Source organism: Mercenaria mercenaria, chromosome 18 (assembly GCF_021730395.1).
Source record: "Mercenaria mercenaria strain notata chromosome 18, MADL_Memer_1, whole genome shotgun sequence".
In the NCBI taxonomy this organism is placed as follows: domain Eukaryota; kingdom Metazoa; phylum Mollusca; class Bivalvia; order Venerida; family Veneridae; genus Mercenaria; species Mercenaria mercenaria.
This window is the reverse complement of record NC_069378.1, coordinates 49,704,539-49,723,540: the sequence shown is the minus strand read 5'-3', so window position 1 is coordinate 49,723,540 and position 19,002 is coordinate 49,704,539. Positions and strand designations below refer to the sequence as shown.

Genomic DNA, 19,002 nt, shown 5'->3' with positions numbered 1-19,002 from the left:
AACACCCATTTCCATTAAAGTATCATTAAAAAGCTGAGATTTTTTTTATTTCATATAAAGTGAAAAATTTACATTGGTAAGATATTGGTATATTTCATCAACAATCTAAACCACAATGTTTTTTGTTGTTGTTTTTTTTTTTTTTGCCGTTTTTCAACAGTATTTCAGTCATGTAACGGCGGGCAGTTATATATGTATATGATTAACCATCTTTAAAATGATTTAAAATGAAAATAAAATTAAGCTCTTAAACAACATAATTACTGCCCAGAACGTGACACACCATGGGCCAGGGGAGCGGTGGGGTCGTGAATAGAACATGACACGCCGTGCGCCAGGTGAGCAGAGGGGTTGAAAAGCGAACAAAGTCAGTCTGCTTCTTGGTTTATATGCTCTTCTTTGATGCGAGCTCTCGATGTTCAGTTATAGGTGTTCGGCAGAACATATATGAAACTCTGTTAGATAATGTAGCCATGGTGTAATATAAACAATAACAACACTAAGGAAAATGAAACTTTGTTAGAATTTCGCTATACAAAGACCTGTGCGACGGATATCTATGATTGAATCAACCAACTTCTGCAAACTGTAAGGTGTGAAAAGGCAAACAAATACATCGGCTACATAATTATCTGAAGGAAGAATGTATTTAAATACCTGGATTCATCGACGCTCATAACTTGTATCATAATTCTTCTGTTGTTATTGAAATATGCTTGAGGAATAAAAATCTCATTTATGTTTGGCAAGAATGTAGGATATAATTTCAATGATTTGAAACAGATAATTATAAACTGAAATATTTACGGTGTTTCTATTTCTTAACTTTGATGTTATGCCTATTTCATTCAAATATTGGCATGTGGAATATAAAGCGATTGAGTCGTTGCACAGGTGGTGTCTGATATGTATGTTTGCCTTTCTAGTAATGTATTATTTGTGCAGTGATGTATTCAGTTTCATTCATTGATAATTTTCAAATTCAGAAAACAGTGTTTGTGTAAACAAGTTATTCAACCCGGTGTACAGAAGTGATGCACTGGATCTTTGGTGTAGAATTAAACGTATTAGAAGAGTCTGTGATCTTTGTGTTATTAATCAGAATTTGGAAATATTCAAAGGAAATTATAGAGATTAATCTGTGAACACATCTTTCGTGGTAATGGTTGGATTAACATCTTTACAACACATTTTCTTGTAAATGCTGAGTGCATGAACATTAAATGCAAAGGTTCCGAATGAAGCTCTTATTTGTATTGCGCTCAAAACAATGTAAGGAGGAGCGGAAGTCTAGTGGTTAAGGTTTCGGCCTCTCAGTTCGGGGGTTGTGGGTTCGAACCCCACTGAGGTCACACTAGGCCTTCATATGTAACACCAGTACTGGTTGTTCCAAGAAGCGGACTCGAAAGTGGTCCAAATATGCTTGTAGCTTTTAACACTATCGAGCTAAAATAAATTAGTATAAACTAAACTAAAACAATATAAACAAACTTGAACTGCTTTAAACAATTTACCCATCTAGTTAATCAAAATATGGTTAATATCAAATTGTAAAAAGGTTCTTATCAAAACATAAACACTCTTTATGAATAAAAGCGGAAGTTAAAGGGAAACCTATTAAGGCAATAGTTGCTGATTGCATGTGCACGTTTTTCAACGAAGGCAACAAATAAAAAATCTTTTCAAGAATACTAACCTTACAGATACATTGAAATCATATCATTTCATTGCATGGTTATTCATGTCTTGGGACAGTAATTCATATTTGAAATGGATATTTTATTTGTTCACTGGGGTTCAGATTTGCAGAAACAAAGTTATTAATCCGTGAATATTTATGATTACATGGCGTTCTTAAAGGAGCTTTATAATTAACAGAATTAAAATTAATGACTTTTCAACGCAGCGTTTTAGCATAGTAGCAAACAGATTTGCCCGTTTTGGTCCTGCATCCTACTACTACTCTTTACTCATGTTCATTATTATAACAAGTGATAATATCACAGAGTTTATATTACTTTAAAAGTAATAAATGTATCATAATGATAGAGTTTACATTACTTTAAATGTAATAAATGTATAATAATGATAGAGTTTACATTACTTTAAATGTAATGAAAGTGATAATATGATAGAGTTTACATTATTTTAAATGTAATAAATGTATTATAATGATAGAGTTTACATTACTTTAAATGTAATGAAAGTGATAATATGATAGAGTTTACATTACTTTAAAAGTAATAAATGTATCATAGTAATAAGTCAACACAGAAAATTTCACTTTACAACACAAAGGTAAAAGAGGACTGTTTTGAAGCGTTAAGTGATATTCCTGCACATAAATTATGAAACAATGCGCTTAATTATCTTCCTAGAAATTACTACACAGGTACTACTTTCTCTGGCAGATACATTACGGAAATGACACGTTCTGAATTACCTTCCTGTTTCGTAACATAAATTGTAAACATATTTTGGCAATAATAACGGTGTTTTAAATCTTCTAACATATGACATATATATACTGAAGGTATAATTACACCAACGTATGACATATATATTTATGGAGTATGTAATTAAACGTATAGTTACATATAATAATAAATAAAACGGTACATAAAACTTGAATAATTCATATCCATTTCATGTATATGTCTGTATATTACATACATGCATGTACTTGTTATGAACAGGGTATATTGTCTGAAATTATTAGCTATGATTAAGTTAAATGCACAAATATAAATACAATCTATTATATAATTCACATTTAGCAAACATTTATTTAGGCATTACCCTGTCTCATTTGTGTGTATTGGCGGTTTCCAGGGAATTCAGAAGGTCATAAAATGATTTTATAAATACCATACGGTCACGGAAGGATTCCACAGACGTGTGAACATGATAGTATACTGCTATGAGTATCCTGCCTCTCTCGTTATTGCGTGTCCACGAACACAAAAAGAAACTTAATGTCAAAACTGGTTACTGCGCATGTAAGATATCTCCAAATACCACGCAAAGCCTGCGCATAAGGACGCAGTATATGTCACAGAAAGGATACCTTTAATATATCAGAAACGTTTAAAAATGTCACAGAAATATTCTCTATTAATGCCACATGGATAGCCAGCTAATTCAAGGATGTCTAAAGGCCCCCATTTATACAACACACACCTGTATTAATATCGAGCACAAATAAATGTTACAAAGTACTGTCATATGTGTCACAAAAGACCTGCATGAATGCCATAAAAGACTTCCTAGAATGTAAACACTTGTCAGAAAAACCAGAAATTCCATTGAACATCGCAGTATAACTTGTACTGTAAAATACGCTTTGATCATAAAAACAAGTTCGTTTAGGTCACTTTATTTTGGTACATCACTACATTTGTAGTACTGTAAAATACGCTTCGGTCATTACGACAAGTTCATTTAGGTCACCTTATATTGGTACATAACTACATTTGTAGTACTGTAAAATACGCTTTGGTAATTACGACAAGTTCATTTAGGTCACTTTATATTGGTACATAACTACATTCGTAGTACTGTAAAATACGCTTTGATCATAACGACAAGTTCATTTAGGTCACTTTATATTGGTACATAACTTAGTCTAGTACTGTAAAATACGCTTTGATCAGTACGACAAGTTCATTTAGGTCACATTAAATTGGTACATATCTAGTACTGTAAAATACGCTTTGATCATTACGGCAAGTTCATTCGTATTTGTCACAAAGGTTAACAGTTGTCGTTACATTTGAATGCATGGTCTATATGTGAAAGCAAGCCCTATTGCGATCATCTAATTGTGCCTAACAGGTTTACGCATCGAATGGTACACTCCATGTAATGACTGACCGGGTCAATGTGCCAGTGCTCTTTATTGCCATATTCGCTCTTAATTGCCGTATTAACTCATCTGAAAATGGTAACGTTTTTATTTTGTTGCAGGATGAAACAACTGTATGTTAGCGTAAATACTTTGGAAATAGCGGACTTGACATTTTAGGTAGTAGAAAACAACATAGTTCTTTTACAATTTTTTTTTTTAATTTTGGTACTGAAATAAATGCACCGTTAATGCAAAATGTAACGCCGCCGGGGGCGCTTTAGCGTAAATACTTTGGAAATAGCAGACTTGACATTTTAGGTAGTAGAAAACAACATAGTTCTTTTACAAAATTTTATTTTTTTTAAATTTTGGTACTGAAATAAATGCACCGTTAATGCAAAATGTAACGCCGCCGGGGGCGCTTAAACGTGTGGATGCGGAATGTCAATAAGGTAGAGTGGTCTTGTCCTTGTGTCCGATCCCGGGGTTCCACACACTGATGACAAATTTATTTAAAACATACATTGCAACCAAACTTTTACAAGATGATGATTATATATTTATATAGATGTGCCCTAGAAGGAACTTTTGCTATAGTTTAACTTGTATTATAAATACATGAAGATTTGACTTCATTTCTTATATCATTGTACATAATTTATATTTTCATACATATAAACTGTAGGCAACAATTGTAACGATTTTTCTCGAAGGTCAGTTGGTAAAATGTTAGATTAGCATGTAAAAGGTCTCGGTTACGAGATGTTACGAGACAAAATCGTTAGCTTAACGTGCATTCACATTGTTAATGTCAAAAGTTTTCACGAATATAATAGGAAAGTCAATAAAACCTGTATACCTGAAGTGTGTTTAAAATAACATAATGGCTATAACACGTGTTTCTAGGGAAAATGTTTCAAATAAAGACATATGTGGATTTATATACTCTTATAAATAACGCGTTATGCTGCAGTGTCTGTTAATTTTCCTGAAATGAATTTATTAGCTATTGATGTCGATTCTGTTGTTTTCATTTGAATAAACCACATGTTACCGCATCAATATTTGACGGTTCTCATAAAAGCTGGGACGGTTTCTAGTGTGCAGCTAGACACAAAACATTCAAATGTCAATAATCTCGGTTGTTAAAATCAATTTACTGAATGTCACATATGTTTTGTGTGTATGCTTTTCTTTTCGTTTTCAAGGGTTATCGTTTTTATCTTTATTAAATATCGGGTTTAACATTTGTGTTTCTTTTTTCTCTAACTTAAAGTCAAATATATTTAATGTTGCTACAGTTTCATAAGCTTAATTATGTAAAATATGTAGACATTATAGGAATTATTTACAAAAACGAAATAAGATACATCTTGGCGAGTAACACATGTTGACTTTATACAGTAAGGTTACGTATTTTCTTAAAACCGATGATTCTGGAACCACCTGTACATAGTAAGAGAACGTATTTTCTTAAAACTGATGATTCTGGAATCACCTGTACATATTAAGAGAACGTATTTTCTTAAAACTGATGATTCTGGAATCACCCGTACATAGTAAGAAACGTATTTTCTTGAAACTGATAATTCTGGAATCACCTGTACATAGTAAGAGAACGTATTTTCTTAAAACTGATGATTCTGGAATCACCTGTACATAGTAAGAGAACGTATTTTCTTAAAGCTAATGATTCTTGACCATCTATATACAGTAAGGTAACGTATTTTCTAAAAGCTAATGTATCTGGAACAACCTGTAATCCGTGAGGTAACGTATTTTCTTACGTATAACGATTCTGGAATTACCTATGTGCAGTGAGGTAAAGATTTTTTTGAAGATAACGATTCTGAAACAAAATACACAGTAAGGTAACGTATTTTCATAAAACTTACGATTCTGGAACAATTTATATACAGTGATGTAACGTATTTTCGTTTTGGCTTATAATTCTGGATTAACCTATACACTTATATAACCGGAATGTGGTTTTTAAAACAAAGACCAGTTGTATCATTTCTCGTTACATATTGTATTAAGAAATTACACTCTTATTCTGAAATATAAGTGATATTTATTTTATTACACATTAAAATTGAGGGTCCATAACAAACCCAATAAATGATTTTTTTTTCGATCACTTATTTCAAACTAGACCAAAATGAAAATCTAATGACCCTCTATTGAAATATAGGAGGGCAGAATAACAAATGAAAGTACTAAAATCTCGTGAGACTTACAATAAAGTTTCGTTTTACGCCTTATACTTAAACAACAATAGTTCGACGTGCGTTTTAGCGAAGTATAGTTAACACTTAACACGAATCTTGACTTGAGAGAAATCAAAAATAAGACAAAAGAATTTATTCCTGTTACCGCGATATAGAGAGATATACTATCGTCTGCTATCAGAAAGCTGTCAGTCAATGAAAACAGTTATACGCAAAACATACCTTCTCAAAGTCTATTTTATTATATGAACAGACGTTTGGCTTATCGTTTTAGCAGTTTCATCTTATTTTCAACGGATTCAAGGCACGTCATACATATCATTTAAAGGTTAAAGCGAAAGTACAAATACACACATATACAATTGTACATAATTTATTACATATTGCAATCACCCACTGCATCCATGATCGTATATGAAAATAGCCCCTTGGATTTTATTTCCTAGTTTGACTTGGTCATAAATCTGAATGCTTAATTGTTACTAAAATTTTCTAACACGGAATTACATGTTAAGAAAATAATTGTAGACTTTTTTTCAAATAGATACTTTTTATCGAATGCATAAAATCAAATGAGCTCAGTTGTAATATCTCCCAATGTGAATAAAAAAATGTTAGATCCGACTGCAATCCATTCAAATTCATCTTTCTGTAAAATCGGATTTTCAATATATTTTGTATTGCTATTTCATTTCCATCAATCTATTTTTATTTGAACGAATCAAACTTGTTTAAACAAACGTTTGGTTTAAAAGGACTAGACTGCAGAGTTTTGGCTAAGATGATCTTTCTTTAGAATTGAAGTTTCGCTATATTATGAACATAAGAACATTAGCTTGCGTTTAAAAACTATTTTAGAATTGAGAAATCAAGAAAATATCATGCCCGAATCGGGAATCAGTCACAGGCAGCCGTGGAATTAAAACTTTTGATGCTTTCTTGACAAATGCTTCACGGGGGAATATGTTCTTCACGATGGTTACATATAAAGTTTTATAATTAAGGCAGTTTACCTCCAATACCCCGTTACAAACGTTTTCGAATTTTCAATTGCAAAAAAATACGAAAAACAACTTATTCTCATATGTTTCCATATCATCCAATCGTTTTCCTCTATTATTTTATTTCTTCGCACGTCCAGCCATAAGAATGATAATCCCGTGATCGAAAACTGGAATCCAAGTTTACAAATAGATTGTTTAACTTTCACTTTCAAAATGTTAAAAGCAAAGCTCTGAATGGCTAGCGTAAAAGTCGTCTGAACATGACCCTGGATCAGTTGTCTTCAGATCCATGGGTAGCGTTAGTTGTTGATTTCAATCAGATTATTTTTTCTTCCCAACTTAAAAATTATTCCGAAGTCCATGTGTTTGCCATTTAGGCACTATTTTAGACAGTGGTCATTAAATAGAAAGAAAAAAGACAAACTTTGAAGCTCTAATACTGTATCAGATGCTCCAATAACATGTATTCCACAGACTAAATACTGCCTCAAATGCTCTAATTACTTTAATCTTCTAATATTGTCTCAGTGGCTCTAAAGACTTTGAAGCTATAACACTAACTCAATTGTTCCAATTTATTTTGAACTTTTAATACTGTCTCAGTTGTTCTATCAACTTTAAAACTCTAAGGATGTATCAGTTGATCTAATTACTTTGAGCCCATAACACTGACTCAGTTGCTGTAATGATTTTGAACATATAACACGAACTTAGTTGCTCTAATAACTTTAAACATTTAATACTATTTCAGTTGCTGTAATGACTTTGAATCTTTAATACTAACTCGTTTGCTCAAGTAACTTTAAACATTTGATACTATCTCAGTTGCTCTAATGACTTTGATTCTATGATACTAACTCGTTTGCTTAAAGGTTTTGATTCTATGATACTAACTCGTTTGCTCAAATAACTTTAAACCTTTAATACTGTCTCAGATGCTCTAATGACTCTGAATCTATAATACTAATTCATTTGCTGAAACAACTTTAAACATTTAATATTATTTCAGTTGCTGTAATGACTTTGAATCTTTAATACTAACTCGTTTGCTCAAGTAACTTTAAACATTTGATACTATCTCAGTTGCTCTAATGACTTTGAATCTATAATACCTAACTCGTTTGCTCAAATAACTTTAAACATTAACTCGTTTGCTGAAATAACTTTAAACATTTAATACTATCTCAGTTGCTCTAATGGCTTTGATTCTATGATACTAACTCGTTTGCTTAAAGGTTTTGATTCTATGATACTAACTCGTTTGCTCAAATAACTTTAAACCTTTAATACTGTCTCAGATGCTCTAATGACTCTGAATCTATAATACTAATTCATTTGCTGAAACAACTTTAAACATTTAATATTATTTCAGTTGCTGTAATGACTTTGAATCTTTAATACTAACTCGTTTGCTCAAGTAACTTTAAACATTTGATACTATCTCAGTTGCTCTAATGACTTTGAATCTATAATACCTAACTCGTTTGCTCAAATAACTTTAAACATTAACTCGTTTGCTGAAATAACTTTAAACATTTAATACTATCTCAGTTGCTCTAATGGCTTTGAATCTGTGATACTAACTCGTTTGCTCAAATAACTTTAAACCTTTAATACTGTCTCAGTTGCTCTAATGACTCTGAATCTATAATACTAACTCGTTTGCTGAAATAACTTTAAAGCTTTAGTACTGTCTCAATTGCTCTAATGGCTTTGAATCTATAATACTAACTCGTTTGCTCAAGTAACTTTAAACATTTGATACTATTTCAGTTGCTCTAATGACTTTGAATCTATAATATCTAACTCGTTTGCACAAACAACTTTAAACATTAACTTGTTTGCTCAAATAACTTTAAACATTTAATACTATCTCAGTTGCTCTAATGGCTTTGAATCTATGATACTAACTCGTTTGCTCAAATAACTTTAAAGCTATAATACTGTCTAAATTGTTCTAATGACTTCGAACCTTATATACTGTCTCAGTTTCTCTAATAATTTTAAACCTTTAATACTGACTCAATTTCTGTTATAACTTTAACAATCATTTATGCTGTATCTGTTGCTATAAAGCCTTTGAATTTCTGATATTGACTCAGTTTCTCTAATAACTTTAATCACACAATATTGGCATTTTTTATACAGGATAAATGCTGATATACTTTTGTCATAATTTAAAAACAATTGCACTTGTAACTAGAACAATGGAGGCTTATTATTTTGCACCTAAGTGTGTAATTATCAAACGTAAATGAGGTATGCGGCAGGATATGTAAATAATTCGCATAAGTATGTTCTTTGATGGAAATAGATGTGATGCTACGGTTCTTACTGCCTGAATATTATATTCTGGAAATAAAAATAAATACTGTGATAATCAGTGTGTGACTCTTGTACAAAGTTTGGTCAACAAAACAAAGATGTGCTCTGTGATTAACTACTATTCTCGACTTGTTAAGTGAAGTTTTGATGATGGAGAGTATGTTCTTTCCTTAGAGAGTATTAACAAATACTCTGAAAGAGAAAGCTGTAGTAATTTATTCTTAAAGTGAAATTACTTCAAAAAGCATTCAAAATGATGTTCGGACAAGAAATGAACACGTTTAATAATTTATCAAGAAGTGACAGAGGCGATCGTTCCCCATCATATAGCCGACAAAGATCCACTGGCACCCTTGAGATACACGATGTTGTTCACAGGGCTGGCAAGGTAATCTTTACTAATTATGATGTTTTCTATGTAAAGAATAATAAATTTAAAGTAAAATATGTTGAAAGTAAGAGATATAATTTTCACAATACAAAATATGAATATATATCAATACTTGATCAAAATAGCGACATTGTGTTTCTCTGGCAACACAGAGCAGCTAAATGGCAATTTTGTTTATTATTTTTATAGTGCAATGTAATAGTTGTGCTTTTTCCTGCCTGCAGGAAAAGAAATTATTATACTTTACATGATATTTATTACAAAAATAGTTCAGCTGTGGGTAAATGACGTCATAAAGGCAAAATGGCTGCCTCTATGTAAGCCATTTTCCTAAACTTCAAATTGTCATAACTTTTTCAATAGAGGTCTTACATTCAAGCTTTATTTAGTATAATTAACGGCATGACGATAATTTCTAAATAAAATAATTTTTGTTAGAAATCCCATCTCTGCTAATTATTTAGCAAATAATTCAAAACCCCAATGGAAATAAGATCTCTCTTTCTTGTGTTATCCTTGATGATGGTGTGTATGTCATGTTGTTATTTATTTTCATGTATGTGGTATTTTTGAATTTCTGTTCATGTTGTTTTAAATACATCATGTATGTAAAACTATGCTGATCGCCATGTATACTTTCACGTTATCACTTTGCGGACCACTATTTCAAAAGACTGTAATATAATTTGAGCCCACTGAGAAAACCACAATTAGTGCATTTGCGACAAGCATATATTCAGACAAGCCTGCGCATCCGACACTGTGTTGTTTTTTTCATAGTGCTACACATTTATATATTCAAGTGCAATGATTGTAAGAATATATCTAAACCAGATTTACTTTAGTATTGATCTCTACCTATACCAGTTTGTACTAACAATAATATTTGTAGAAACAAGATGGAAGGATCTAATAGCATACATATCATTGTCATGATTAATTAGCATACATATCAATGTCATGGTTAATTAGCATTCTGTTTTAAGCATAACAATCTAAATAGAAATCTTTATTTCTGAAGAAATAAAGTTGCCATATATTTATTTTTTCGACCACCTTCAGAAATGGTTCCAAGTTTTCTCTAGACACAGATTAGTTGACTCTTAGTCTATAATAATAATATATCATATACTACTAGTAAATTATTAATTAATATTGTAATTTAAATAATATATGCAGCGAAAGGAAAAGTAACCCAATATCATTCTTTTCTTCAAATTTTGAAATACAGTAACTTCTTATATTTGTGTAATAGACTTATGTTATAATAATAAATATCTTTTTTTACTAACCTGTATACTTTAAGTCCCAGTAGAGAGTTTAACCGCTGTCTTTAAACACTCTTCCTATAGAAATCAACATTTTAGTGTAATCTATCTATTCAAGGAAAATTTCTGCATTGTTTAGAGTTTCAACATTAGGAAAAACACGTAACGCGTAATTAAAAGTAAAACGAAGAAAGAATATCTTCACTTTACAAAATATTACTGACAATAATTGTACGACAAATGTACAATCAAAATTGTAGGCCAAATGTACAATTAAAGTTGTAAGTCAAATACACAATTAAAGTTGCACGTCAAACATACAATTAAGGTTGACACCAAATGTAAAATTAAAATTGTACGTCAAATGATCAATTAAAGTTATAAGTCAAATATATAAACTTGTATGTCAGATGTACAATTAAAAGTGTACGTCAAATGTACAGTTAAAGTTGTACGTCAAATGTACAATTAAAGTTTTACTTCAAATGCACAATTAATGTTTTATCTTTACACTAGTTAACCTACTTTTCGTCAAGATTATCTTAACTATTCCAATAACCCGCCAAATTAAGTTATTGTAACACAGCATTCATGCCAAAACTATCCATGAGGTCATGATGCCTAATACAGGTAGCGAGATGTCATTTGAACAAAATTTAGGGTTTTTTTATCGTTAATTATTGCGGGCAGTTCGACTCGGGAATTTAAAGCAGTCATGAAAATTACCCAGAATTAATTCTAAAATGTCAGCTTTTGCAGTACCTGAAGCTTTAACGTGAATAAAAATTGTAAAATATAAAATAATCGCTACATAACGCTTATTTGCCAATATGAATGTGCAAGATTTTAAATGTTGCGATTAATTAGAAACTCTCTAATGTTGCGGTTAATTAGCAACTTTCTAGTGTCAGCTATTTTTAACCACGCAATAAAACCGAAATATAGATTTCCATGAAAACACAGTCTGCCAAATTTTAGGTGGCAATTCTCATTTGCCTCACAGGAGTCTGTAAAATATTGCGAATGTAAGACAGAAAGGAGAGTTGCCTATACAACATCATATTCATGTAGGTCCAAACCAGGTAAAATGTGGATTAAAAAAAATATAAGAATGATAGTGTTTGTGTGTGACGTGGGAGAGGATTGGGGAGGCGGGGTTGGGGTGTGGGCGAGCTCATGAAAGGACATCGTTTAACTTGAAAGGGATCAAGAAATGTAAAACATATGTTAACGAGAATGCAAGTCAATGCATCTAATTTGTGATCAGTACTTTTACTGTAATCAGACCAGAGATGTTAGATGTTTATTATGATAACATTGTATAGGTTACTTACTAACTGGAATGTGTCAGTAATTGATCCAGGTATAATCGTTGTATACTGAACGGTCAGACAGTTGCCGTTATCGACGGGTTAATTGACGGTATAATTGAAGACACCTGTGGATATAGACGATCTGAACGAGTGAACTGATATTGTACTAGCCTTTTAGGATAACGTGTCAGTTTGGCAGACTGATGTAAAGACGTTTGTCATTGATATCTTAACAAGAAAATATCTTTAAGATTACAATTTTACTTCCTAACATATCATGTCGGAAAAGATTATCCAAATTTATCCGTATTAATTATCATATCAAATATTGCATGCGGAAGACATATCCGCTGAAATGACAGTTTATCCTAAATAATAAGTATGAGGTGAGCTGGCACTTTCCTTAAATAATAAGTATCAGCTTAGCTTACAATTTTCGTGAATAGCAAAAGCTGAACTAACACATTTTAATTTATCCTTATTAATAAGCATCAGCGAAGCTATTACATTTTTCTAAAAAATAGTTATCAGCTTATCTGACACATTTAACCTCAGTAATAAGTAATAGCTGTACTAATACATTATCCTAGATAATAATAAATAGCTGAGCTAACACAATATTCTAAATAATAAGCAACAGCTGGACTGACACATTATACTAAATAGTACGTATCAACTGAGCTACACATTTTTCTAAATAATAAGCAGCAGCTGAGCTGACACTTTATCCTAAATGATAAGTATAAGCTGACACTTTATCTTTAGTAATAAGTATCAGCTGACCTATTATCTTAAATAATAAGTATCAGCTGATACTTTATTTTGCATGATAAGTATCATCTGAGCCGACAAATTATCCTAACTAATAAGTATCAGCTGAGCTGACACATACCACTAAATAATAAGTATCAGCTGACAGTTTATCTTAAATTATATGTATCAGCTTAGCTGACACATGATCCTAACTAATAAGTATCAGCTGAACTGACACTGTATCTTAAATAATGAGTACCGACTGAGCTGACACATTATCCTAAATAATAAGTATCACTTTAGCTGACACTATATCTTAAATAATAAGTATGAGCTTAGCTGACACTTTATCCTCAATAATAAGTATCACCTGAGCTGACACTTTATCTTAAATATTATATATCAGCCGAACTGACACATTATCCTAACTAATAAGTATCAGCTGAGCTGAGATCAAACTGAAAAATCAAAGAAGCAGCGCATTGTAATTTTGATAAATATATAGTTTAATGTAGTTTCAATTATGTGTCCATATTTCCCTATATGTGAAACACAATAATTTAATTTTATCCTGATATGTTCCATTCCAAAATCAGTGGTAACACGTAGCGGATAACAATAGTTTACAATTTCTTTATTATAAATTTCTCTTGTATGACTTTCTCTATTAGTATGACTTTGGTGGTTATTGATTGGCAGTAAAACCAAATTCTCGAGTTTTCACCATCACTCATGGAAAAGATAATACGAAATATGATTTTAATGCGTTTCTAAACATTTATCATCACTGTATAAATGATAAGCAGAAAAAAAATTGACAAAGGTTGATCTCCTTACTCGTTCTTAAAGAACTTGAACATGTTTGCGGATTACGAAGTTAATATTTTATAATATATTCGAATGTTCCATATTTAAGAAAATGACTGGAAGTCATATAGATAAAGAGCATATCATCTGTTCTCTTTGATTTTAAATATGTTTTATTCATCTCCATAGACATTTTGGAGGCGATGCTTTCTTTTGATATCAAGCTGTGTGGAGGAAAATATCATACATTGCTACAGGTGAATGCATATTTACCAATTACCCTTAACCTTAACTGTTGTTATATCATTTTGAAGTTAACTTGTATAATATACGTTCATCTTGATAGGGCTAATTCATTTCTGTGGTATTTATTTAACTTTTTATGAAGCTTTTTGCGAAGGCTGAAGTATTTGCCATCTTTATTTAAATGTATATGAAGCTTTTTGCGAAGGCTAAAGTATTTGCCATCTTTATTTAAAATTTATATGAAGTTTTTTTGCGAAGGCTAAAGTACTTGCCATCTTTATTTAAATGTATATGAAGCTTTTTGCGAAGGCTAAAGTATTTGCCATCTTTATTTAAATGTATATGAAGCTTTTTGCGAAGGCTAAAGTACTTGCCATCTTTATTTAAATGTATATGAAGCTTTTTGCGAAGGCTAAAGTATTTGCCATCTTTATTTAAATGTATATGAAGCTTTTTGTGAAGGCTAAAGTATTTGCCATCTTTATTTAAATGTATATGAAGCTTTTTGTGAAGGCTAAAGTATTTGCCATCTTTATTTAAATGTATATGAAGCTTTTTGCGAAGGCTAAAGTATTTGCCATCTTTATTTAAATTTATATGAAGCTTTTCAAGAAGTCTAAATATTTGCCATCTTTAATTCCTTGTACATTTTTTATTGTCATTCAATACTTTTCTCTTTTTTTACTACATATACCTACAAGTGCCATATATATACTACTGATTATGACACATATAATCGTATTATGCTGAAGAGGAACAATAATGAGCTTTCAAAGAGACCTCAAAGTGAAAACAAAATAAGGATGGTCCACCTATATTAGTCGCCTTAATGTAAAAAGTACAGACCTAAATACATTTATACCACCCAGACTTACCTCCCTGATCTATAGGCAGATTTAGTTTACCAAAATAACACAAGACCGCCTATGCAGACGAAACACATATTTTATTACTTTTTAATGTTGCACGTGTTTTAGATTCTGATATTTCAATATATATCAGCTTCTTATTCGATAGCATTTTCTTTGCAGAATTTGAAAGATTAAGATAATTATAAAGTTGAAAAATTACTTAAAATTGTTCAAGATATGAAAGATCGTTTTTATATTTTGAATTTCAACGAATATGTCAAGGTATTAAGAAATATGTCGTACCTGTTTTAACTTTTTATTATTTGATTTTTAAATGGAGATTTTTCTTGTATCATACCACAAGATATTTGTCGCAGGAATTTTCAGAGCGGTAGTGCATGAGACTGAAACACAGTTATCCATCTTGATTTTGATGATTACGCATTGGCATAACTTGGCTGTTGTCAAGTCAAACATTTAGGAAACTATCCATGTCATGAGCATGCCTTTCAAACATCTTCATAAGGTTGTCATCAGTGGGATCTCAAATTCTTGTAAGTATCACATTATGAATAAGAAAGAAATCACTGTTCTGTTCTTGTCTCTCTGAATCTGATCAACAGCTCTTCGGTAAAAGACTGATAGAGGGCAGCCCAACACTTTCTTGGACCATGTGATTTTTAGTCTGTCCTGACAAGGTCCTGCTGGTGGATACTACAATAAAAAGAAGTGTAATTGTTATATTCATACTTAAAATTAACATCAAGAGAAAAAATCGAGTACCGTTTAGAGGTCGTAAAATTATTTTACCTATCAGGTGCCGCAATGTTTGTACCGGGAACATTTTGGAACATTTTAGCAAGATATTCCGTCTTAAAAAGAAAGAAAAACATTACGTGAAGTACGATAATATCACATATGGTGCTTTGTTTGCTATATCTTCCTTTAGATATGTACGCAAGAAAAGAACATCTTAGTACAGGATTGTGGTTAACTTATAAAAATGCCTGCAGAAATTTGATCATATCTCTTTTGTTCTTTCACTATTCATCAAGATGTTTTCCATGATAAATCTTTGTTTATATACAGGTTGTTTGTTTTTATGAAACCCAGATTTCTGTTAATCTATTACAAAAAAAATGCCACATAAAAAAAGAAACCACTTATCGTATTACTAAATGTTTCTATTTTTGTGTGTAAATCTTTTACCGAAACAGCCGCAATGCCATCGAAGTGAAACACTGATGGCACTCAAATTGCGCGATAAGCAAACGTGATTGTTATTATTATTATTATTATTTATTATTTTATCATTATTAATATTTTCTCTGAATGAGAATATTTCAGTTGTAAAGAGTTATAGTTTTGGCGGCAGCAAGGTTCTGCCAAAGTACATATACTTCTTTGCAACACTCTTTTTTGTAAACAAGACGGGGTGAAATTACGGCCATAACTGTAAATGACTTCCTAACTTTAAAAAGACATAACAACGAAGAAAAAAGTTGATGCAAAAATATACTTGCAAAGGTTAAAGAGCACTCTTCAAATACAGAACGATCATTGAGGTTTAAACAAGCCTCAGTAAAAACTTCAAATTCAATTGATATTGTTATCAAGCACTCCGAGAATAAAATAAATTATAATCATACAAGATGACACAATAAGCTAAAAATGAGATACACACAACGTTATACAAATTTCAATTAAATGAATCAGATGTAAATTGTCTACAGCTAAAACAATAATAAGTGAATGAATTGTACTTTCAAATAGCAATATTACATTCTCTAGAAAAGGTAAAGCTAGCTATATTTTGGCATGCTGTGAATAGATTTGCATGACTGATTTTGTATGGTGTAAGGCGGTTTATTCTTTTAAACTATTCTAACTGTATTGTCTTAAAATATAGTAATATCAAAATGAAAATGTTCACAGAGTCAACAATCCAACATGCATAACTACTCTGCAAATATGCAGTCCCCGTGACTTCTTCTGAATCAGAACCTACAATAGTGCACATATCGTATAAACACCGCTCAGAAGTGTGAATCGGTAGAGTGTGACTAAATTTTCTCTTAATTATCATTTAAGCTACGGAAGAGTGTAAATGAGTATCTCCATTGAAATCTCAATATACATAATAACATAACTATGCACAATATATATTTGAACATTAAGATGACCTTGTAAATATATGTTAAAAGAAAACTTAGTCAAGGGAAACAACTATGCTAACCAAGAAAAACATCTGTGCCAACCAAGGGAAGAAACTCTGCCAACCAAGGGAAACGACTGTTAGCATGTGCCGACCAAGGGAAACAACTATGCCAACCAAGGGGAACAACTGTGCCAACCAAGGGAAATAACTATGCCAACCAAGGGGAACAACTGTGCTAACCAAGGGAAACAACTTGCCAACCAAGGGAAACAACTGTGCTAAAGGAAACAACTGTGCTAACCAAGGGAAAAAACTGTGCTAACCAAGGGGAACAACTGTGCAAGGAAACAACTGTGCCAACCAAGGAAAGCGACTGTGCCAACCAAGGGAAACAACTGTGCTTACCAAGGGAAACAACTGTGATTGAAAGAAAGTGCAGAGAAATACATTCTAAACACAAAATTGCTTCAGATTTCGTTATCCATGTGTTAGCCAATACATCCTCAGTTTAGCCATATGCATGTTTGATCAATATTTGGTCTCTGCACCGGTTATTCTTTATCTTCAGTGCATACATTTAGATTCTGAAACTATGACGTCACGTTTTCATCTTTTCTCTTCTTTTCTATTCTACAGGTAAGTAGAAACCATTCTAGCAATGTTGTGTTACAAGTAAATACATTAGACTCAAGCCGTATTAAATATCGTACTTAAGTGCTGACATTGCCGTCAGTGATAATTAGCTATATTTTCACCGATGCGTTATTTTTGAATACAGATTTATTTCCAGAATTATCCTTCTGAGAGATATTTCAGATGTTTGATTCTTGTAGTATATTTTATGAAATACTGGCTTTTCTACAATAAAAAAGATTTGCAATATCAAATTTGAAAGGCGGGTTTCTTGTCGTATCATTTCAATTTTAATTACACTTGCGTTTCTGTACTCTATTATGTACATGTACATATCAATGTATTTAATTTATAATTCTGCAAGATTGTGTTTTGAAAATTCACGTTTTTAACACAGCTTTTCGGGCATTTATTCTTGTATTCTCTAAATGTCTATATGGTATACGTGTAGTAGTTATCCTGTAGTCATGTTACATGTGATAACGCAGTCAACGGCAGAAAAATTAACTAAACGTTTCTTTGAGTGTCACTTCTTTTTTTCAGGAATATTTTATAGTAACTGTCACAGTTCCGATAATTATTGTTGTGAAGTGTGTTTAAGGAACATAGTCATTGAATACAGTGATACAGTGTCCAGCTTTCAGAGAAAACAATAAGAAAAAGTCATGGTTAAGTGGGTTAGTAAAATTGTTAATTTTAAAAGCTGTCGTAGCATTTTAACTATATTGCATAAAGTTTTCCTTAACTGTAAATACACAGTTGTGCTATAATATATTATGTTGTTCAACTTAGCTTTGACGACTGACTATTTGAGGCCTGCATGTGTATTTATGTGACAATTGTTGTTTTAATATCATTTATCTGTTTATTATTGTACAACGCCGCTGGATATGTTTTTATATGTAGAAGTAGGCGTTTAAGCAAATAAACAAGTTTCAAGTTTCAAGTTAACATGTTAGTGTGGCTTAAAGCATTCATATCAATATTTTTGGATGTGACGTTTTTGTTGTATAAAGATATCACCATTTAAAAACATTTCCTTTAAGACAATGATAAAAGCAATCCTTTAGAATGGTCTCGATATTTGATGTAATCAATTAGCAAGCAACATAGATAAATGCTAAGTTTTCTCATTTTGTCACGTGTTTATATGCAGTATAAAAATGCGTACCCTA

The 19,002-nt window shown here is 31.5% G+C and overlaps 1 protein-coding gene across 5 annotated transcripts in view; it reads left to right on the top strand.

Moving 5' to 3' along the window:
• Nucleotides 1-19,002, top strand: part of LOC123537795 (cys-loop ligand-gated ion channel-like) — a 146,562-nt gene that overhangs the window by 36,015 nt on the left and 91,545 nt on the right. Inside the window, exons 1-2 of one of the 5 annotated variants that reach the window (XM_045321623.2) lie at nucleotides 509-1,075; nucleotides 9,231-9,795. The exons of 3 other annotated variants lie outside the window; for them this stretch is intronic. In XM_045321623.2, coding sequence (XP_045177558.2) covers nucleotides 9,661-9,795 — 135 coding nt within the window. In that variant the 5' untranslated portion in view covers nucleotides 509-1,075; nucleotides 9,231-9,660. Of the gene's footprint in view, nucleotides 1-508; nucleotides 1,160-9,230; nucleotides 9,796-19,002 lie in introns of those variants that run through there. One more of the 5 variants, XM_045321622.2, reaches the window with a different exon arrangement.